General features: G+C 42.3%; 1 protein-coding gene across 3 annotated transcripts in view; it reads right to left on the minus strand.

The window, feature by feature from the left end:
• The window catches only part of DOCK1 (dedicator of cytokinesis 1), a 346150-nt gene that overhangs the window by 293255 nt on the left and 29031 nt on the right, over positions 1-23864 (minus strand). For 2 of the 3 annotated variants that reach the window (XM_053388897.1, XM_053388899.1), the window contains exons 2-4: positions 13462-13545; positions 6470-6510; positions 4813-4868 (exon numbers count right to left, since the gene is read on the minus strand). In XM_053388897.1, coding sequence (XP_053244872.1) covers positions 4813-4868; positions 6470-6510; positions 13462-13545 — 181 coding nt within the window. Of the gene's footprint in view, positions 1-4812; positions 4869-6469; positions 6511-10814; positions 10837-13461; positions 13546-23864 lie in introns of those variants that run through there. The other variant, XM_053388898.1, reaches the window with a different exon arrangement.

Consider the following 23864-nt stretch of genomic DNA (forward strand, 5'->3'; position numbering starts at 1 on the left):
ACATCTAAACTAGCTGAGGTCCAGCAACTTCTCAAAATCAGATGCATAAAGTAACTTTAAATTTATCAAATAGGCAAAATGCTACTTTTGTGCTTATACTACTGGAGAAGCACTGAATCATATTTGTGTGTGTGTGTGTGTGTGTGTGTGTGTGTGTGTTATTTTAATCTTGTACATTCCAGTGCAAATGCACACATATGCACACTACAGAGCAACTCGGGGGTCCACTGGACCCAAAGAGTAAATCTTACCTGAGCAGTTTAATTCCACTCCATGTTAACACAGGCGTTATTATTCTCATAATGCAAACTTTCAACACTGATTTCAGCCTTTATTAGGGTGCTGGGATAGACTGTACCACCTCAATTATCTACCATGTGTCCTATTTTTCACCTATATGATTTTATGTATCTGCTTTGTTGTTGTTTTTTCTCTTCTGTTACGAGCTCCCTGATTTACGTATAGAGTTTCCTCTTCTATAGTTCTGTGTTCCTTTCAGAACAACTGGATTGGAGTATAAAGTTTTAAATCAAAGACACAGTGTGTACCGTATGCCATCTCAGTCAGAAGTAGATGCCAGCTGCTTTGACAGACACATGTGTCCAGAATCCTGGGATGGCAGCACAAGCAACAGCTTTTAGCCTCTTCTGCAGTCCCCAGGATTAATCTCCAATCTATGTTTTCCTGTCACAATCGCAATTATTCTGTCTCTCTTAAGATATCACGTCTCACCAACACTTCCTGTGACTATCAGGGACAAGGTCCATGTGCTTGGCTGATCTTTTCGGTCAGCCACTTAAGAGGAAGTCCACTGTGTTACAGTCTACAAGCCCATGGAACCCTGCTATTTCACACAGAACTGGCAGAAAAAGGCACAAGCAAATAACAGCTGAAGCTAGAAAAATATTGCTTTGAAAACACTCTTCTCACATCAATGAGACTTTCCTTACAAACATAAAAAATGTCATAAATCCTCTCAAACATTGAAATGAACTCAAGATGGGTTTCAAGAGAGTTATTGGGTAAACTGGCCGTTATCTTTTCTTTTTTTCATTTTTTTTATTGATTTTCCAAAATTTTTTAGACAAACAAACAAACATATATCTTAACTGTACTTAATCCAATCTTAATAACATTGTTAAGTGACTTCCTCGAATCCCCCTGGCTGAGTTTCAGTGTATATCATTGTAACAGTTTTCCAAAACCAATTTTCCAATAAAATTAACTTAATCACTTAATAATAATAATAATAATAATTTATTATTTGTACCCCGCCCATCTGGCTGGGTTTCCCCAGCCACTCTGGGCGGCTTCCATAGAAAACCAAAAATACACTAAAATATCACAGATTAAAAACTTCCCTGAACAGGGCTGCCTTAAGATGTCTTCTGAATGTCAGATAGTTATTTATCGCTTTGACATCCGATGGGAGGGCGTTCCACAGGGCAGGCGCCACTACCGAGAAGGCCCTCTGCCTGGTTCCCTGTAACTTTGCTTCTCGCAATGAGGGAACCGCCAGAAGGCCCTCGGCGCTGGACCTCAGCATCCGGGCAGAACGATGGGGGTGGAGACGCTCCTTCAGGTATACTGGGCCGAGGCCGTTTAGGGCTTTAAAGGTCAACACCAGCACTTTGAATTGTGCTCGGAAACGTACTGGGAGCCAATGTAGGTCTTTCAAGACCGGTGTTATGTGGTCTCGGCGGCCGCCCCCAGTCACCAGTCTAGCTGCCGCATTCTGGATTAGTTGTAGTTTCCGAGTCACCTTCAAAGGTAGCCCCACGTAGAGCGCATTGCAGTAGTCCAAGCGGGAGATAACCAGAGCATGCACCACTCTGGCGAGACAGTCTGCGGGCAGGTAGGGTCTCAGCCTGCGTACCAGGTGGAGTTGGTAGACAGCTGCCCTGGACACAGAATTGACCTGCGCCTCCATGGACAGCTGTGAGTCCAAAATGACTCCCAGGCTGCGCACCTGGTCCTTCAGGGGCACAGTTACCCTATTCAGGACCAGGGAGTCCTCCACACCAGCCCGCCCCCTGTCCCCCAAAAACAGTACTTCTGTCTTGTCAGGATTCAACCTCAATCCATTAGCCGCCATCCATCCTCCAACTGCCTCCAGGCACTCACACAGGACCTTCACCGCCTTCACTGGTTCTGATTTGAAAGAGAGGTAGAGCTGGGTATCATCTGCATATTGATGGACACCCAGTCCAAACCCCCTGATGATCTCTCCCAGTGGCTTCATATAGATGTTAAAAAGCATGGGGGAGAGGACGGAACCCTGAGGCACCCCACAAGTGAGGGCCCAGGGGTCTGAGCACTCATCCCCCACCACCACTTTCTGAACACGGCCCAGGAGGAAGGAGCGAAACCACTGCATAACAGTGCCCCCAGCTCCCAGCCCCTCTAGACGGTCCAGAAGGATGTTATGGTCGATTGTATCAAAGGCCGCTGAGAGATCCAGCAGAACCAGGAAACAACTCTCACCTTTGTCCCTAGCTCGCCGGAGATCATCAACCAGCGCGACCAAGGCAGTTTCAGTCCCATGATGAGGCCTGAATCCTGATTGGAAGGGATCCAAATGGTCCGCATCCTCCAGGCGTGCCTGGAGTTGTTCAGCAACCACGCGCTCAATCACCTTGCCCAAGAATGGAAGATTTGAGACTGGGCGATAGTTGGCCATACTGGCCGGGTCTAAAGATGGTTTTTTAAGAAGCGGTTTAATGACCGCCTCTTTCAGCGGATCTGGGAATGTTCCCTCACAGAGGGAAGCATTCACCACCCCGCAGAGCCCATCGCCCAGCCCTTCCCGGCTTGCTTTTATTAGCCAGGATGGGCAAGGATCAAGGAGACAGGTGGTTGGTTTCACGCGTCCAAGCAGCCTGTCCACATCCTCGGGGGTAACGGATTGAAATTGATTCCATGCAACTTGACCAGACAGAGCTCTAGCACTCTCCCGCCCCAGCCCTGCTCCCACGGTGGTGTCTAGCTCCTTCCGAATATGAGTGATTTTATCTGCAAAAAACTTTGCAAAATCGTTGCAGGAGATCTTGGGGTCTTTACAAGGCCCCGGTGGTAAAGGTGGTTCCGTTAAATTGCGAACCACCTGAAAGAGTCTCCTGCTACTATTTTCTGCAGATGCAATAGAGGCGGTGAAGAAAGTCTTCTTCGCCGTCGCTATCGCCACTTGGTAGGCTCGAAGTTGAGCTCTAACCTGTGTCCGGTCAGATTCGGAGTGAGTTTTTTGCCACCGACGCTCTAGCCGTCTCAGCGATTGTTTCATCGCCCTCAGCTCCGAAGAAAACCACGGGGCTGTCCGGGCTCCATGCAATCGGAGAGGGCGCTTCGGAGCCAGACAGTCGATAGCCCTGGTTAACTCCGCATTCCAGCGGGCCACCAGGGAATCAGCTGAAAGGCCATCAACATGGGATAAAGCATCCCCTACCACTCTCTGGAAACCATTTGGATCCATTAAGTGGCGGGGGCGGACCATCCGGATTGGTCCCACCTCCCTGCAGAGGGGAAGGGTCGCGGAGAAGTCCAGTTGCACCAGGAAGTGATCTGACCATGGCACTTCTTTTGTTTCACTTTTACTTAGTGTCAGATCACCCACGTCACTAGAGGTGAACACCAGGTCTAAGGCATGTCCATGACTATGAGTTGGGCCAAACTTATTCAGGGACAGCCCCATGGAGGCCATGCTTTCCACGAAGTCCCGAGCGGCCCCTTGTAAGGTCGTGTCGGCATGGATGTTAAAATCCCCTAGGACAACCAAACTAGGTGTCTCCAGGAGAAAATCCGCCACGACCTGAAGCAGCTCAGACAGGGAATCCTTGGTGCAGCGGGGAGGCCGGTACACCAAAAGGAATCCTGTACTGCCCCTATTGCCCAACTTAACATCTTTCTTTCTTTCTTTCTTTCTTTCTTTCTTTCTTTCTTTCCATCTTATCTTTAAACATATTATTCTCTAACATTACATATTTAAATCCTAAGCCTATCTGGTATTTGCAAGTTTTTCCAATTAAATTATCTTAACATATTTAACTAAATAGTCTTTGAATTTCATCCATTCCTCCTGGTACTCCTCCTCCTTCTAGTCGCAGACTCTTCCAGTCAGGTCAACTAGCTCCGAAAAGTCCATCATCTTCATCTGCCATTCCTCCACTGTTGGGACTTCTTGTGTTTTCCGATTCTTAGCTAACAAAATTCTAGCTGCAGTTGTGGCATACAAAAACAATCTAACATCTTTCTTGGGCAATTCCAAACCTATTATTCCAAGAAGAAAGGCCTCTGATTTCTTAATAAATGTATATTTCAACATTTTTTTCATTTCATTATAAATTTTCTCCTAGAAGACTTTCACCTTGGGGCAGGTCCACCACATATAATAAAAGATACCTTCTTTTTCTTTATATTTCCAGCATAAATTATCACTATTATGATATATCTTTGCCAATTTTACAGGGGTTAAGTACCATCTATACATCATTTTCATAATATTTTCCTTTAACACCGTACAATCAGTGAACTTGACCCCTTTCCTCCACAATCTCTCCCAATCTTCAAACAACTGGCCGTTATCATTCATGCTTTCATTCAACTAGTTATCTCAAAACCACTGCTACCATACTGATTCACATAAACCCTAGACCACAAAGAAGTGTGATTCTCCATTCTCTACTTGTTCCTTTGCCCCCACCCTAATCTTTGAAAGAATAAACCTTAGACTTAATTTCCTGTGCATCGTCATTTATTTATCTAATGTGCAAAGGAGCCATTATGAAAATATTTTCATCTGTTAATTTTGTAACTTACCCTTTTCCTTCAACTATTGCTTCCTTAAGCTGTATATAGGAGGAGGGAAATATACCCTTAAACAAGAAAAATAAATGTATTATTGCTGGAGGAGGGGGTTCTGAATGACCAATAAAGTTCAGAATTACATTTCATTAAATGTTACATAGTTATACATCCCTGAAAGATGATTTATAATTATAAGAACAAGCTTGGGGAAGCCAGGGGGAGGAGGAATTCAGAAGTATTTACTTTCACTTTATACTAACTAGACGAGGTTAGCATTGTACGTGAACCCAACTAACTGGTTTAATCATAATCATAGTTACTTGAAACAAACCTGTTTTCAATCATGGGGCATTTCAATTAACAACAGCTTGAGGTTAGGACAGAATGCTGAACTGTCATTAACTGAAATCTAAACCAAAAGCTTCTGATATTCTCATGGGAGGACCATTATTAGAAGAGCAGAGGGGAAGTAGGATGGTACATATATTGATCAGTGGTGGACCTTGGGGTCTCAAATTTCAGCAGAGGCCTGTGTGATGCCAAAATTCAATGCCTGCTACCCCACTGCTCATGCGCCATTCTAAATACAGTGGTACCTCAGTTTCCATCCCGGAAGTCCGTTCTTAAACCAAAACCATTCTTAAACTGAGGCGCGCTTTCCCTGATGAGGCCTCCTGCTGCCGGTGCCCTTCCACTGTTCAGATTCCATTCTTAGACCAAGGTAAAGTTCTCAAACCAAGACACTATTTCCGGTTTTGCAGAGTTTGTGAACCAAATCGTTCTTAAACCGGACTGTTCTTAAACTGAGGTACCACTGTAATAGAAGTAAAATGAAATACAGTGGAACCTCGGGTTGCGGAGGTAATCTGTGACGGAGGCACATCCGCAACCTGCAGCGTTTGCATCCTGAAGCGCCGCATCTGCGCAGGTGCCAGTGCGATTTGGCACTTCTGCGCATGCGCAAAGCTCAAAGAACAGACCTCCAGAACGAATTAAGTTCTTAACCCGAGGTACCACTGTAGCGCCTAGGTCAGCCAACAAGGTGAGTTCAGCTGACAGGATTCCTATAAACTGCCCACTTACATTTGAAAGAGAAGCTACTGAAACTCAATTTTAATATTAATTAAAATTAAAATTCACAACCAGCAAGTTATAAACTATTCCTCTTACCAACCTACAGTGGTACCTCGGGTTAAAAACTTAATTCGTTCTGGAGGTCCGTTCTTAACCTGAAGCACCACTTTAGCTAATGGGGCCTCCCGCTGCTGCCGCCATGCCGCCACCACACGATTTCTGTTCTCATCCTGAAGCAAAGTTCTTAACCCAAGGTACTATTTCTGGGTTAGCGGAGTCTGTAACCCGAAGCATCTGTAACCTGAAGCGTCTGTAACCCGAGGAACCACTGTATTTCTATAAACAAAATATGTAAGTATGTGTGAAGGCTAACCACCACCCATTTTTGTAGTGAAAGACAGAAAATATCACAAAGCTACTTATTGTTTTTCAAAAAGCAAATTCTATTTCAGAGCAACCCATTATTTTAACAGCATTATCCACAAACTTTTTTCTAATTTGCCTTTCAGTAAAAAGTTTCGAAAGCAAATAGAATATCTTAAGTAGTTACAGACACAAAAAAAGGAATTTGCTACTATGGAAACGAAATACTTACTTTTTTGGATTTTTTCCTTAAAGTATAACCTCTGTACCAACCTAGAAGAAAAGATTTCTTAATAAACTTTTATAAACTAATTGTTGGACAACATATACCCACAATCCACACACATCTTCATACAATTCTTTGTAATACATGGTATACAATTTATATACAATTCATTGTATATATTACAATTCATAAATGGCATCAATCCCACATAACCAGTCCTTCAAAAGTGGTATACAACCGTGGTAGCCACCCATGGTGCAATTAGCATGTCAGTTCTTCAATCCACAAATGGCATCTTCCTCTTTTATAACAGTGAATTTGAATGCTTGGTCCCAAGTAGTTTAGTGGCTCAAATGCCAGTACCAGCACTCTGAACTTGACTCAGAAGTGAATAAACAGCCAGTGCAGCTGGTGCAGAACTGGAGTAAAATGGTACAAAGGCTTTGACCCAACAAACATCCAGGCTGCTGCATTCTGCACTAGCTGACACATCCAAAACAGCCTTCAAAGGAAGCCACACAAAAAGCACATTACTATAATAATATAATATAATTTGTTATTTATACCCCACCCACCTGGCTGAGTTTCCCCAGCCACTCTGGGCGACTCCCAATAGAATATTAAAAACACGAGAAAACCTCAAACATTAAAAACTTTCCTAAACAGGGCTGCCTTCAGGTGTTTTCTAAAAGTCAGGTAGTTTAACCTGGTATAACCACAGGATAACCAGAATACTGTATACAGTCCTACATATGGCCGCATCATATACTTATATAAGTGGCATTGCAATACCCACCATCTACCAGAAGTATAAAAGAATGCTTTTCACCTGACCATATATGTATGGTCAGTCCAGTGGTCTGATTACTAGCACTAAAAACAGCTTGAAACATCCAGTCATTAGTGTTTATGCATTTAAAAATGTCTTTTATCTGCCTTGAGCCTTCTGATGGTGACTGGTGGCCAATCCCAGTGAACAGAGCATGGATTTGCCACATTGCTGCATGCAAGACTCTACTATGCACCTGGTGTAGACATTTCTGAAAGCAGCTTAAATATTTGCTGCTCATGGAAGTGGTCTGTTTGTGTGAGTAGTGCAATGTGTGATATGCACAGATGTTCATGTTTCCAGTCCTGTGATTTAGAAAAACCAATAAACCACCACCATTAGCCATTTTGTGTGCTTAATCTAGCTGCTGCTGCTGCTGCTGCTGCTGCTACTACTACTACTACTACTACTATAAATCTGTATGCCGCCCTAGACCTGTAGATCTCAGGGCAGTTCACAACATAAAATTACATTTTTTAAGAAAAAACACACAAACGTACACTATAAAAATAAGGACAAATAAACCAATAATCCTCCCTTCCACAACACATATAAAAGGGCATCGGATGTCCATCAGCCCAAGGCCTGTTTAAAGAGGAACGCTTTCGCCTGGCGCCTAAAAGTGTATAATGAAGGTGCCAACTAAAGCTCCCTGGGGAGAGCATTCCACAAATGGGAAACCACCACAGAGAAGGCCCATTCTCATGTTGCCACTCTCTGGACCTCTCGTGGAGGAGGCACATGAAGAAGGGCCTCAGAGGATGATCAAAGGATCCAGGTCAGTTCATATGGAGAGAGGCGGTCCTTGAGGTATTGCGGTCCTGCACTGTTTAAGGCTTTATATACAATCATGTATATATTGGCTTTTCTGTGAATGGCTGCAATAAGAATTTCTTTCAACCCTACAGGGCAGCCTTTCCCACGCCTGTGTCTTCAGATCTTTGTTGGACTACAACTCCCATCATCCACGACCAGTGATGCTGCCATCAGGATGATGGGAGCTGTCTCTGCCTCTCCCCCCCCCCCCCCGCTTTTTATCCTGCAGTCCTTTTGACTGTGAAACAGCCTGGTGGGCAGGAAAGAAGAGATCCTATATCCTTTCTCAGGTATATGTGAGTAATTAGCTGAGGCAGACAGCCCCTCTACATAGCCTGCACAAAAGCATGGTTTTAATGGGAAGAAATTAGTGGTGTAGATACATAATGAAACAGAGTAGTCGTTTTTTATAATCTTTGTTGTAAAATTTGTCTGTGGCCTCTCCAGAGGATCAGTGGGTGGGGGAAAGGACCCATATTTACTGAGAATGACAGACAGAGCAGTTTACAATGCAGGTTTGCTTGCCAGTTTTGTGCTGAATTGGTTAGAGTTTGTATGGAAGATTCCGCCCAATTTGGCGCAGCACTATCACTCTTTTTGAATGACTATTATGTGTGATTGGTGTTTTTTGTTTTTGTTTTTTTGATTAAACAGTCACACTAAACCAGAATAGGCTTGGTAGCAATAAAAGCACATAATGCTGATCGCTTGCAGATGTGTTGTGGATCAGGGAGGGGGGGCAGAGTGAACGAGAAATTACCTCTTTGTTTCCCTGCAATGACATCCTGCCTCCACAAATGTGAGAGATGTTTTGATGGGCTGAAATAATTATACTACAATGGGGTTGTCAGTGGGGAAGATTTGTAAAGCTAGATGAAGAAGGGGGAGATGTGCTTATGGCACCTTTACTCCCAAGTGCTTTGGAGAAGGGACATTTGCACTGCTGTAAAGGTAAAGGTAAAGGGACCCGTGACCATTAGGTCCAGTCGTGACCGACTCTGGGGTTGCGGCGCTCATCTTGCTTTATTGGCCGAGGGAGCCGGCGTACAGCTTCCGGGTCATGTGGCCAGCATAACTAAGCCGCTTCTGGCGAACCAGAGATGCGCACGGAAACGCCGTTTACCTTCCCGCCGGAGTGGTACCTATTTATCTACTTGCACTTTGACGTGCTTTCAAACTGCTAGGTTGACAGGAGCAGGAACCGAGCGACGGGAGCTCATCCTGTCATGGGGATTCGAACCGCCAACCTTCTGATTGGCAAGCCCTAGGCTCTGTGGTTTAACCCACAGCACCACCCGCTGTAGGCAATACAAAAAAAAACACACCCAACCAACAAAAACAAAAACCAACTTGATAAAATCTACTAACTTAAATATACCCATCCAGTCATCAGCAAATATATTTGTTTCAGTTCCTATCTGTGATGCTAATCAGACAAACAGGTTTATCTGCTCTACCTGTGTTATAAGGCACATAAAGGTGTAGAAAGTGCTGCCGGGTGCAGCTCATCAAAAGTAGAAGAAGAGGAGGAGTTTGGATTTGATATCCCGCTTTATCACTACCCTAAGGAGTCTCAAAGCGGCTAACAATCTCCTTTCCCTTCCTCCCCCACAACAAACACTCTGTGAAGTGAGTGAGGCTGAGAGACTTCAGAGAAGTGTGACTGGCCCAAGGTCACCCAGCAGCTGCATGAGGAGAAGGAGGGAAGCGAACCCGGTTCACCAGATTATGAATCCACCACTCTTAACCACGACACCACGCTGGCTCTGTAAAGCAGGTTTATAAGCATCTGTCTAGCTGTTGGAACCGAGAGCTGCTCTGCACTGAGGGTAACTAAGAAAAGAAGGGAGAGATATTGAGCTGCAAAAGAGATTTTGTTTAGCGAAGGAGGTCTTGTTGCCTTTCTTCTAGGAATACTTGGCCCACCAAGGATACCTTTCCCAGACAAACAAACACAGGGTTACTCACTACATAGGGTCCCTATGTCTTCATTTAAACATCAAATCATAGTTCGAAGTTCTGGTATAAGAGCAATCTATGTTTTAAGCAAGCCAGTGTTTGCTGCCTTCAGGTGCAACAGCCAACTATGGTCAGTTTAGAAAATCTCTTCTCAGGTCCACTTTCACAGTTAATGAAAAGCCAGAGATTGACATTAAGTCTGAACAAAGACTATACATCAATAGTTGAATTTATAAAAGGTAAAGGTAAAGGTACCCCTGCCCGTACGGGCCAGTCTTGACAGACTCTGGGGTTGTGCGCCCATCTCACTTTAGAGGCCGGGGGCCAGCGCTGTCCGGAGACACTTCCGGGTCACGTGGCCAGCGTGACAAAGCTGCATCTGACAAGCCAGAGCAGCACACGGAAACGCCGTTTACCTTCCCGCCAGTAAGCGGTCCCTATTTATCTACTTGCACCCGGGGGTGCTTTCGAACTGCTAGGTTGGCAGGCGCTGGGACCAAGCAACGGGAGCGCACCCCGCCGCGGGGATTCGAACTGCCGACCTTTCAATCGGCAAGCCCTAGGCACTGAGGCTTTTACCCACAGCGCCACCCGCGTCCCAGTTGAATTTATGCTGCTTCTCTATTTGCATATTTCATTGTCATGAGGCAGCATGCAACAGCTAAGCCTGGCTTTTGAAAATCGCATAAAACAAATGAGGTAGAGAGAGCATGCCTTTCACTATCAAGTGTGGTAGAGACCCCTTACTGTGCATTTTATGCAAGTAGTCTTTCTAGGGTTGTAAAGTGTCACTTGGAACAGCGCAACTGCATCCTTCATTTGTATCTGAAAAGGTCAGAGGAAAAAAGCTAGAGGAAGAGGAAGCAAACATACATATTGATGAGAAAGAAAATAAGGTCTCAGTCCTGAAAGGAGCAGGCAGGGAGCGGGGGAAGGGAGCGAATCAATAAAACTTATGCACCTGCAACTGTTAAGCAGCTGTGGTGTTTACTATTTACATCCAGGGGATTGAAAGCAGATCAAATATAAAGTCAGACAAGGAATGCTGAACGGTAGATAGAAATAAACACAGTAAATTCTTACTTTAGTTGTTCAAATGTCAGACAAGGACTGTGGAGACTTGGTTCAAAACTGAACTCCGCTATGAAGCTTAATGGGTTGCCTTGGGCCAATCACTCTCAGCCTAACTTACCTCACAGACTTCTGTGGGGATAAAACGGCAAGAATCCTGCCTTAAGCATCTTGGGGGAAAGGTGTGATATAAATACAAAATAAATATTAATAAAGGATTATATAGGTCAAAGACAACCTTCAAATATTTGGGGGGAAGAGGAGATTATACACATATCGCTGTATATAAAAACTAATACTTCTTTAAATCCACTTCTTAGGAAACGTTCCCTGAATTCGGAAAACCTAATTAACTACGGGCCAGTTGCTAATTTCCCTTCCCTGAGCAAGGTTCTAGAGCAAATGGTCGCAGACCAAATCCAGGCACTTTTGGAAGAAACTGATTTTCTGGATCCGTTTCAATCAGAGTTTAGGCCCAGGATTGGAACAGAAACTGCTTTGGCAGCACTGTATGATCTCAGTCGAGAGAGACACACAAGGGAAACATGTCCCTGTTAATTCTCCTCCACCTCTCAGCGGCTTTCCATACCATCAACCATGGTATCCTTCTCAAGCGACTGTCCAAACTAGGGTGTGTGGCACCGCTTTGCGTCGTTCCCAGAGGGTGTTGCTTGGGGAATGCTTTTCAACCCCATGGAGCCTTCAATGTGGGGTTCCTCAGGGCTCAATCCTATGCCCCACATTGTTTAACATCTACATGAAACCACTGGGTGGGGTTATCCGAAGGTTTGGAGTATACTGTCAGCAGTATGCTGACATCACTCAGCTCTATTTCTCCTTTACATCTGCAGATGAGGCAGTAGAAGCACTGGACAAATGTCGTGCCTCGGTAATGGACTGGATGAGAGCCAACAAACTGAAGCTCAATCCAGATAAGACGGAGGCACTGCTAGTGGGTGGTTCCCTAGACCGGATGGGTGGGAGATCGCCTGCTCTTGATGGGGTTACACTTCCTCTGAAGGAGCAGGTTTGTAGCTTGGGGGTACTCCTGAATCCTTTGCTGTCACTCGAGGCTCAGGTGACCTCAGTGGCCCAGAGTGCCTTCCATCAGCTTTGGTTGGTTGCCCAGCTATGCCCCTATCTGGACAGGGATAGCCTAACTACTGTTGTCTATGCTCTGGTAACCTCAAAGTTAGATGGCTGCAATGCATTATATGTAGGGCTGCCTCTGAAGACAGTTCAGAAGCTGCAGCTAGTGCAGAATTCAGTGGCCAGGTTGCTCACCAGAGCAAGACGGCTTCAGCATATTACAGCGATCTTGGTCAGACTGCACTGGCTACCAATTAGTTTCCAGGCCCAATTCAAAGTGCAGGTTTTGACCTATAAAGCCTTGAACAGCTCAGGACCGCAATACCTCAAGGTATACCTCTTTCCATATGAACCTACCCAGATCCTGAGATCATCTTCTGAGGCCCTTCTTCATGTGCCTCCTCCTCGAGAGGGATGGCAACACAAGAAAGGGACTTCTCTGCAGTGGCTCCCTGTCTGTGAAATTCTCTCTCCAGGGAAGTTTGCCTGGCATCTTCATTATGCACCTTTAGGCACCAGGCAAAAACGTTCCATTTTAACCATGCCTTTGGTTGATTTGATTGACATCCTATGCCCTTTTTAAAATGGGGGGGGTGTTAGGGGGAGGGGTTATTGGGTTGTTGTTGTTATTTTGATTATGGATTTTGTGGTTTTATATTTTGATTTTATTCTGTAAACCGCCCTGAGACCAGGGGGTATAGTACAGTGTATTAATTCAATACATAATAATAATAATAATTTACTTCATTTTGAAAGGGACGCAAATAAAATATTGGGGTTTTTTTAGGACAGACCACACAGCAGAGACTTACAGTTTAGAAGATAAGTATCTTTTATATTTCAGCATTCAAAATTAACTCATTTTAATAGGACCTTGAATATTATCTGAAGTCTGAGGGTTTCTCTTAGGGATATCTTACCATTCTAACCGCTCAACAGATGCTACTAGAGATCCATACAAATTAAGCTGCACAAATATCAATCATTGTGGGGGGGGTTGCGGAGGGGGAGGGAGGGAAAAAGAAAAATTTGCATCTTAGAAAGGTTATTCTTCAGCTATCACAAGCCTGCTCGTTTAATGTGCAGTAACTGTTAATTCTTTGCCTATTTAAATACTTCAATATTTCATTAGGCTTCAAAATAGAACTCATCTGCTAAAACAGGCAGGCACATAAAACCCAAAAGTCATGACGGGAAGAATAATGGTTACGGAAGAAACATTTGTTCCACTTGCCTTCATGTGTCTCCAATATGTGGACGGTGTCTCCTATTTGTAAAGACAGCTCGTCTGGGCCCCTGGCATCATAGTTGTAGAATGCTAGAGAGAGGGAAAAGTCAAGTTTTTAGCATCAAAAATACTGCCAAAAGAAACCCACCAGCTAATTAGATTTTTTTAAAAAAAGTAAGTTCAGTATTAGTTTGTCGGCATAGCTGAAACCACTATCTGTGTATAAGAAGCCCCTCTGGAATTTAACCAGTGTAACTGCAGGTATCACCACTTTTCATTAAAAAAAAGATCACAAAGCAATTATGGATTGAATAAGCAGCATCTTCTCCCGTGTGTTCCTCCAAGAGAGGCTCATTCTATTGATTTGTCCTACCCTCTGAAACTTTGCGACGGAACACAGGATCATACAGAAAGAAGGAATGCTAAATGTATAAGCTGGTCCTGTGTTATTTATTCATTATTTACATTTTTTTTTAAATGTATCTTACTTCTCCAACTTGTATCATGATGCTCAAGGTGACAAAGACCAACAAAAATTAAAACCATCATACAAAATGTTAAATATGAAAAACAAGTTACATAGCATCGTAAGTTTAAATTGTCAATAAGCATTGAGCAAAGAGAAGAATGGAAGTATTTAAGATCTGGTTGTCACAAGTACTGGTTGTCACAAGTACAAGAACATCTGTCCTGTGCCTAATGTCTTTAATTAAAGGACCGATCTGAAAGGAAGTTCCAGAAGCTCAACACCATAGAAGAGAAGGTTCTCTTCCACTGACCACAGCACTGATGGCAATGAGATGCAGGCCAGAGCTTCTGACAAACGTGAGTGGATATGCAGGATCATATATGAGCTGGTGTTTTGAATATTATAATTACTTATAGTTGTTTTATTGTGTATTTCTCAATATTATACAACTCTTAATGGCCAAGGCATTATAATTGTGATATTCTTATCTGCAAGTGTGATGTTCTATTGTCACATTTAGTACTGTTATTTATTGTTTTGTAAACCACTTTGGGATACACTTCAATGGAAAGCAGCACAGAAACTCAATCAGTCAAAATGGTGTAACATTTGATACGTGCCCTAGAAAGGCCGTGAATGGAGCAGACAGGGTGCAAAGAGGAGAAAATAGGAGTTTTTAAAAACCTAAAACAGTTTTCTTTTTGTCCACACACGCTTCCTCGGGAACAGGTGCTGTGCAAGAGCATTTCTCTGTTGCTCATTTTATCTTACTAGGCAAGCTACAAGATTTCTAAATGTTGCTATTTTCCTTAAATAACCAATGATTGTTTCGCCATTTCTCTTTCCACCTTGTTATGCATTCTATAATCTGCTACTTTTTATTTGTACTCAGTGGGCCATAAGTAAAATAATATTGGAGCATGCCTAGCCACAGCTATCACATCCTGACTGCCTAAGAGTAGAGCAGAATCCAGGAGCACTCAAAAGCTATGAACCTAATTAATTCAGAAGGAATGTAAGTCCATCCAAAAGAGGGTGCAACCTAATCTAAGGATCAGCAGCCCTGTTGAACAGAAACACTTCTGTCTTCTGTCTATTAAGTCTCAATCTGGTAGTTTACATTGAGATGTAGAATACTGACATCAAGCATCAGTTCATACTGGCTTGCTACGCAAGACAGAACCAATAATAAACAGTTGTTCCACCCAATTAAACAGATTCAACTTTATTTATTAAATAGAATATCCAAAGAGAAATTAAAGAACAAACAAGATTCATGAGTCTGCTCTTTGAAAAGGAAAGACCAAAATACCCAGTAGATTTAAAACCATATAATAGACAGCTTTTGACAGCATTCATCTTCATATCGTTAACAGTGTTTTGGTTTTTTTATATATATATATATAAAAAGCTACATCAGCATTTTCTTCTAGTCGTTCTCTTTCGTTCTCTTATAATCTCACAGAATTTCATGAGAAGTGTGGCCTTGCCAACACAGCTCTAAATTAACATTTGAAATGGCACTATCTTTCTTTAAGAAAAAGAAAATAACACCCACTCTTCTTGGGACATGTTTAGGAGACACACAAATTGCTACAGATGCATTTTTCAACTGACTCACTTCCTTGTTTACACACACTTTACTGCAAATTTCAGAACACAGATATTTGCAAGAAACAGCCTAAAAGTTTGTGTGCTGGAGAAGAGAAGGGGGAAATAGGAGACATCAGCATTATATTAGAGGACCTGGGAAACTGTGGGGTAGGAGATTTAAATGCTGCTATAGAACCATCATAAAAATAAAACTGCTAACTGATCTACCATGCAATTATATACAAATGTAGTAAGTCCCACTGGTACTTATTTCCATACTGTGTATAGAAGGGTTGCAGCCCCAATTTCTCATATACGTCAGCAATTCATATTGTAAACCAAGAATCTTTAACCTATGACCTTCCAGATGTTGTTCAACTCCCATCAGCCCCAGCTAGAATGGCCAATGCTACAGGCTGATGGGAGCTGTAGTCCCGCATCATCGGGGGGGGGGTCCACAGGTTAGCCACCACTGATACAAACCATGTAAACTTTGCACATAGTTTACATGTTCACATTGTACTTCCACTGCAATTAAAATCATTAGAAGTAATTATCTTTAGTATTAAAGACAATATATTTTTCTCCCATTGGAAATAAAGAAACCCAATATTAAAATACAGCATTCAAAGAAAAAAACCATACTGTAATGGCTCTTTAGCAGTTATTCTGAAACACAAAAAATAAAATTAAGTGTTCTGTCACTTCTGGAAGAAGTGAACAAGAACACTGGATATAACCTAACCCAAGGTTTCCCATGGGACAAGGGTGGCGCTGTGGGTTAAACCACAGAGCCTAGGCCTTGCCAATCAGAAGGTCGGCGGTTCAAATCCCCACGACAGGATGAGCTCCCGTTGCTCGGTCCCTGCTCCTGCCAACCTAGCAGTTCGAAAGCACATCAAAGTGCAAGTGCAAGTACCGCTCCAGCGGGAAGGTAAACGGCGTTTCCGTGCGCAGCTCTGGTTCGCCAGAAGCGGCTTAGTCATGCTGGCCACATGACCCGGAAGCTGTACGCCGGCTCCCTCGGCCAATAAAGCGAGATGAGCGCCACAACCCCAGAGTCGGCCACGACTGAATCTAATGGTCAGGGGTCCCTTTACCTTTACCTTTAAGGTTTCCCATACTTGGGTCCCCAGCAGTTTTTGGACTACAGCTTCTATCATCCCTAGATAGCTGGACCAGTGGTCAAGGATTATGGGAATTGTAGTCCAAAAGGTGCTGGAGACCCAAATTTGGGAAACCCTGATCTAACAGTTAAGAAATTAGAGGCACAATACAGACCACCCTGTGCCAAATTTATTTGACAAAGCACTTGAAAGGGGAGATTAATACAGCCTCTCTCTGCTGACTGCTTATTTTATTTATGTTTAAAAATTATAGACTGTTTTTCATTAGTTTTTTTTAATGAAATGACAGGTCATCTGTGTTTTTCAAAAATTCATTACCATACTTAAGACTACTGTATAAAAGTGACTTACAAGGCAATCCTAAACATGTCTACTCATCAGAAGCAAGTCTCACTTTCAGTGGGTCTTTCTACCAACAAAGCATGCCCAGGAATGTAGCTTTGGTTCTCACTACTCTTAGCCATAGATACAACAATGAAGGACCAATGGAAGAGGGAATTGAGATGTATTTATAGTCCATACATAAACTTTGCTTTTGAGTCCACAGGTTTGGTACCACCAATTTATCCAAAAATAAACTCATGTGATATAAATATATGGAGTTGCCCACAAGCCTTTCATTTCCAAATCACAGCCCACTACTAAGCAACATATAATAAAGGCAGCTGAGCAGAAGCAAATTGCACTGGCCTGCAGAACAGTGCTACTCAAAGTGTTGGCCCGCAAACCAGTGCTAGCCAATGAGCTGCCAGTTCACTGTGACTCCACCACAACCCAGGTTGGGTGGGATGCTTGAGGGACCAAACATGGTACCAGTCCCTGGCACATGGGGCAGGGGGAGGAATTACCAGCCCACAACATCAGATAGTTTGAGAAGCACTGCTGCAGAGCACAATAGTAGCACTCCCAAGCCCACATATAACTGTCCCTGATTCTGATTCAACACTCAATCTACAAGACTATGAGAAAGAATGCTAGTAAGTGCATGGCAGTTTGATGCAGACAGTCATTACGGCACTTTGCTCTTCTGACAGACAACTCCTTAAATACAATAAACCAAACAGCAATCAGATCAGAGCTGTCAGTCACTTTCCGTGCTGAACTCTTGATAAATTAGGAACATTGATCTAAGGAACTCTGCAATGGGATTTTAATTAAAAGTCTTTTTTAAAGCCAACTTGTGAGAGATATGACTGGGAACATACAAAGCTCAGCAAAGTTGTGGCTTTTTTTTGTACTTGAAGCAGTCCCAAAAGAGAGAATAAAGCAGAAAATCTAATTCTCTTTGGGAAGGGAAATTGCAACTGCAACTGCAACCATTTATAAGAGCAGTGCTGATTTATAATAAAGGTACAAACCCCATGTAATCTAAAGTACACTGTAAAGAAACACATGCAAAAGCCTACACCAAATACCGGGGGGCAGGCCTTGCACAGAAAGCTGCATCAGGAGGTGAGTCTGATTTGATATTTTTTAATAATCATAATCATAAGGTTGTTTTACAGCAGTAATATTTGTTGAATTTCTTTTGAGTATTTTATACCCCACTCCAGTCTCCAAAGAGGCTCCCAGATTGCGAAGTGTTGGGTTTTTTAAAAAAAGAAAAACCAACATGGAAAACATTAAAAAACAAACAAAAATAAATAAGAACAGCACAACTTTAGCATGTTCAATATTAAAAACAAGGAGAGATCAAGAACAACGCAGGAGATATAAAAAGCCTAGGCAAATGAAAATGTCTTAAAATAGACTCCAAAAAGATTTGGGGGCATCATCCTAGAGCCAGGTAGCCACAGTTTAAAAGATCCTGTCTACTTATTACTAGTGACCTGCCTCACCTTAAAGGCAAGGAAATCCAGAGGAAGATCCTAATGTTCAGGCAGCTCCAGCTGGAATTGGCAATCCTTCAGTTAACCTCCCATTTACTCCCATTTGTAACCTATCCTACAACCTTAAATCACATTCAGGAAGCACTAGTAATAGCCTCTGTGCCAGAGATGGAATGCTAGCAAATAGTCCCTGAGGGACCCAACATAGGATAGCAAGCCTAAATAGGACCCCCAAGTTGGTTGGTTTTAAAAATCACAATGTAGGAACTCTTTGGAGACTCATAAGCCAGTGACAAAGGTGTCTTCTGGCACTTCACATTTCTTTAACTTGTTTATGAGTAAGTCATGCGAGACAATGTGATATTGGAATCACTGCTGCAATGTTTCTCTCCCCCCACCCACCCACCCACCCTTTCACTCAAGCATCTTATGTATACGTCAGAGCTTTCCAAACTGTGTGTTGTGACACGTTAGTTTGCTGGCTGCAGTGTGTATGTAGGTATGTCGCACGAACGATCCCCACACTCCTTAACCTCCGCTTTGCTAGTAAAATTGAATTACTGTGTCACAACATGATGCATGTCTAGAAAGTGTGTCACCAACATGAAAAGTCTGGAAAACTATGGTATACACCTAGTTTTTTCTTCTTCTGTAGTCTATTGCAATCATTCACGCCACAAATAATAAAACAGCGGTTCAAATGCATTTTCATTATGTGACGTGTGAAAGCAGCCAGACATATTTGCTCCATTAATACCCTTTCTGGTATTGGTATGGATGCTAGATTGAATGACATATAGTTCTTCAGATTAAAGGGATAATGGTTAATGGGTGAATCAAGTATGAAACTAAGATCATTGCTTACACTATGGTACACTAGCTCTCTCAGGCTTATCAAGTTAACTGAACTCATTTGTCTTGTTAAATTGTCCCTTCCCTTTTGGGAATTACATGAGTTAACGTAAACATATCATACTCTGTCCACAAATGAAGACCAAGAGGAAATATAAGGCATCAGAGTTTGTTTGTCCTAGACAAGAGACAAGATTCTCCCTGATATTCCAGCATTCACCCCTGAAGAATCAGAGCAGTACCCAAGATCTTAATGAAATGAAAGCATTCCCAAAGTTGAGCAATATTTCTACTGATAATAGTCATCCACATACAGGTTCTAAAACCACAGTGAACAACAGTTAACAAGCCTCTAGCTTTCTGCTGAAATTATAAAACATGTTGTGTTCAAATCGCTCCTCACCATTTTTAGAAATCTTTTCACATGCCTGAATGTCATTCTGTGCTACAGAAGCTATGGGAATTGAGTATTTATCACATCACTCCAAGTTGTGCCTCCTCCAGCTCATTATGCTTTCTTTGTGGTCCTGCTTATTTTAACAATCTAGTAGAGATAAGCCATGGGGCTTACAAATGAAATGAAAGAACAAGAAGCTTTCACACACAAACAGGCATCTCCCAATACATGAAAATTCAGCACAATATTGCCCCTGATTAAGAAGATACGATGTCACTGCAAACTTGTGAAGCAATTTACTGCATGCCGTACAGTGCGATGTCTTAAAACAAGCGAGATTAAATCATAATTATTTCTTTAAAAGTTGAAAGGCGGATTATAAATCCATTAAATAACATGAACAAACAAAAAGCAAGCATCCTCCTTATGAATCTTTAAAAGTTGAATTGATATGTTCAGTCTTTGTTTGGGGTGGTCTAAACACAACATAGAATTAGTTGTTGTTTTTTCCCCAAAGAAAAGGACTCGTTTTTTTCAATAATCACATTAATCCAATACACACGCAGCACAGGACAGTAACCACAGCAAGATCTTATCTCTAGTACAGCATGTAATCAAATCCTGTTCCACACAATTTCATAAGGGTAGCAAAAAGAATGGCTACAAGCCTGAATGAATTTATAAAAAGGCCACCAACTTCCTTTATTCGGCGGGTGTCCTGTTCCACAGGTCCAAGACCAGTGGTGGGTGCACTGCCAAAGGAACTGTCCATAGAATGACATTCCGAACAACACAAACAGCAGCAGCAAGCAGCCCAGCTCTTTCAGGCACAAACTTTAAAAACTGAATGGTGTTGACAACACAGCAGGTGCAAGACACAGGTGACAAGATCGGAACAAGAAATCAATACACCTTGCTAAAGGCTTATCTCAGCCGCTCACTGCCAAATTGACACTCTAAATGGGTTTGCACTTGTGTGACCACTAGAATTGGATTCAACAGTAGTCAATGATGCCTGAAATCAGTGAAAGTGGATAGGTCAATGTCAAGCTAGATATGCTTTGAGTCACAGCCACCACAATAAAAGCATGAATTTTATATATATATATATATATATATATATATATATATATATATACACACACACATGAGAGAAACTGGGTTATTTGTAATTTTCCTTTATACAGAACATCTAGTATGTTAGATAAGTTGTATATTCTTGCACCAGCTGAATTCGCATAATTTCTCTTCATGCCCACTGGTTTCTGCTTTCTAGACATCACCGTGACAAATGGGTATAACAAATAATGCAAAAAATAATGGGTTTTAGGGGAATTGAAATGGGGTGCTTCCAAATTATGTTAAAAGCAGTCAGGCTCAAAAGGCCAGTACTAACAGATAAATAAAATAAAAATATTGATGAAAACTAAGGAGTGGGGTGGTCTTCAGATAGCTGTCTTCAAATACCTGAAGGGCCACTGCACAAAAGAAGGAGCAGGCTTATTCTCTGTTGCTTGAGAGGGCAGAGCTGGAATGAATGGATGGAAATTGTAAAGAGGCAGATTTTGGTTGAAAGCTGACAGAAACTTCCTAAAGTACAAGGTGCCTGACAGCCAAACAGACAGTACTGGAAGATGTTGGGTTCTTCTTCCCTGGAAGTAGAGCTTAGAAGATTCCTGCACTGAGCAAAAGGATGACCTAGATGAACTCCCAAGATCCCTACAAGCGCCAAAATTCTATACTTCCATATGACATGCAAATTGTATATTATTGCATTTATATCCCACCATTCCTTCACAGAGCTCAAGATTGCATACATGGTTCTCTCCATTCCATATTCCCAACAACCCGGTTAAGTAGGTTAGGCAGAGAGGCAGTGACTGGCCCAAGGTCAGTGGGGTCAAGTGGGGATTTGAACCCAGGTCTTACTCTGGCACTTTTAAGCAAAATTACCACTCTTACTCTATCATGTGGTCTGAGTAATTTACAGATTTTTTCCCCAAATTCATACCATTCAGTCTTTAAGGACCTCTGTCTAAATAATTAAAGTGTTTGGGGAATAAATGGTTAATTTCAAATGACCTTTTGCAGAGACAGAAATTAAAACAAGAGAAAGGCCTACCCCCCCCTTCAAGCACACTCGCACATCCACACACACACACACACGGCAGAATGTAATTACTAAATACTATTAAATACTTCTAAGGTTCTAAACAAATAGATGGTTCCTGTCCAAGAAAGTGTGCTGCATACCTGGAATCAGTTACCATAAGTATGGTTGTGCTAGGTCCCAATAAGTTTTTTTTAGAAAACAAAGTGTCCCGTGCACCAAGTCTCCTACTGTACAAGCATTTCTTCACCCCAACCACTGCAGAAGGCAGGGTTTTGTCATGAGCTCATCATATCTCTAGCACTGTGGTAGTAAACTCAACGAGCTAAGCTATATTACTGACTATTGCCCACCAACAGTTCACCACAGTCAAAGTTGTACCGTACCAAAGTACAATACCCACTTACCTAAACCTCAGTCTCAGCAAAACATTCAGTACCAAACAGAACTTATGCAACAAAGCAAAATGGAAGTCTCTGAAAAGTAAAAAATAAAAATGCACTCCTCCTATGTGTGAACATCTCTTCTACACTGACAAGTTCAACCCAGGGTCTTGCTTTGTGAAGGAGAAGAAGAAAGGAGGGTGTTCTAACTTTTATCTATCCTTAAAGTTCCCCAAGACCTGGAGGCTTGTAACAACCACTGTGGAGCAAAAGTCTGCTCCAGCAATTCCCCCAGGCTCTCCCTTTCATTTAAGCCAATTGTCAGAGAGAAACTTTCTGCAAACAGCTGCAGTTTCTGCCACCAACATTTTCTCAGCCAGCTGCAGAATAAGGAATTATATTGCTCGCTTGCAAGATAGCATTTAACCCCTAGAAATGTAAGTAGACGCTTGAACAACAGATGTTGTCAGTAAAGCATTAAAGGAGAGGGAAAAACCAAGGTGGGATTTCCCCCCCTGCAAAAACAAAACAAAAAAGTGGAAAATTGTTCACTCAAAATCAATAAGAAGTCACATGACTCAGCCTGCTTTCTCAACAGCAAAAGAATTGGCTTGGCTTGGCAACTAGCTCTAACAAAGAGCTACTGTACGCCTTAATCAGAGCTTCAGAGCACAGTTGCTCTATAGCAACCAGCTCTTTTCACATCCAGTGTGTTATCCATTTAAAGGGACTTCTTTTGCCATAGATACAATTCCCATTTTGGAGGAAACTGACAAGGAAGTCATGATTGATGGTTGACCACTCACTGAATACATCTTTCATGATCTTCCTTCTCCATAAAGCAAATACACACCCAGACAACCTTCTGCACTTTGAAGCCCTACTGGTTTCAAATGCAGAAAGTTGAACACATAATCAAATACTGGCAGTGCTTAATTTCACAGGATCTTACTCACAGTAGCTAAAATATGCAATGCAACACAGTTAACTAAAACCATTTTGGAAGAAATCTTCCCCAGCCTCATTTTGCAACATTAGGCTACTCTGAAATGATGGACTTCAGTTGTTGAGTCTGGAGTACAAAAGAAAAACAGTAAATGCCTGAGCTAAAATGGGTCACATCAGCAGAATCACTCGCCACAATAAAAATTCATAGTGAAAAATTAAGAGGCAATTCCACAAATGCACATTTGGGCTACCAGGCAGCCATGGGTCTGAGGGAAAAAATGAAGACTACTAATTGGGCAGGGATATGGTCTGCGCTATTTATTTTATTTTAACTTATTTTCTTGCATTTATATACTTTATCCCATCATGAAACTCAAGGCAGAAGGCATGTGGTTCCCAGGCAGTTACCTGTCTAGGAACTGAAAACATCCAAGACCTGTTTCGATTTAGTCAGGTGGCTGCTGGAGGTGCCTCCACACAATCCCCTAGGGTGCTCTACATAGTATTTTTAATGTAAGCAGAGATGCTGCAGATACATTTGAGTGCTCTGTACTACTATCAAGGAGACAGGAAAGGAGACTATCATTTCATTGGGTTTTTCCCCCTTCTTCAGTAGTTTAAAAAAAAAAGCAATTGGTGAAAATGCATTCCCACTACAAAAAAGCATCAGTCTTTGCTTTCACTTTTCCAACTTTTCCTTC

This window comes from Podarcis raffonei, chromosome 5 (genome assembly GCF_027172205.1).
Source record: "Podarcis raffonei isolate rPodRaf1 chromosome 5, rPodRaf1.pri, whole genome shotgun sequence".
Classification (NCBI taxonomy): domain Eukaryota; kingdom Metazoa; phylum Chordata; class Lepidosauria; order Squamata; family Lacertidae; genus Podarcis; species Podarcis raffonei.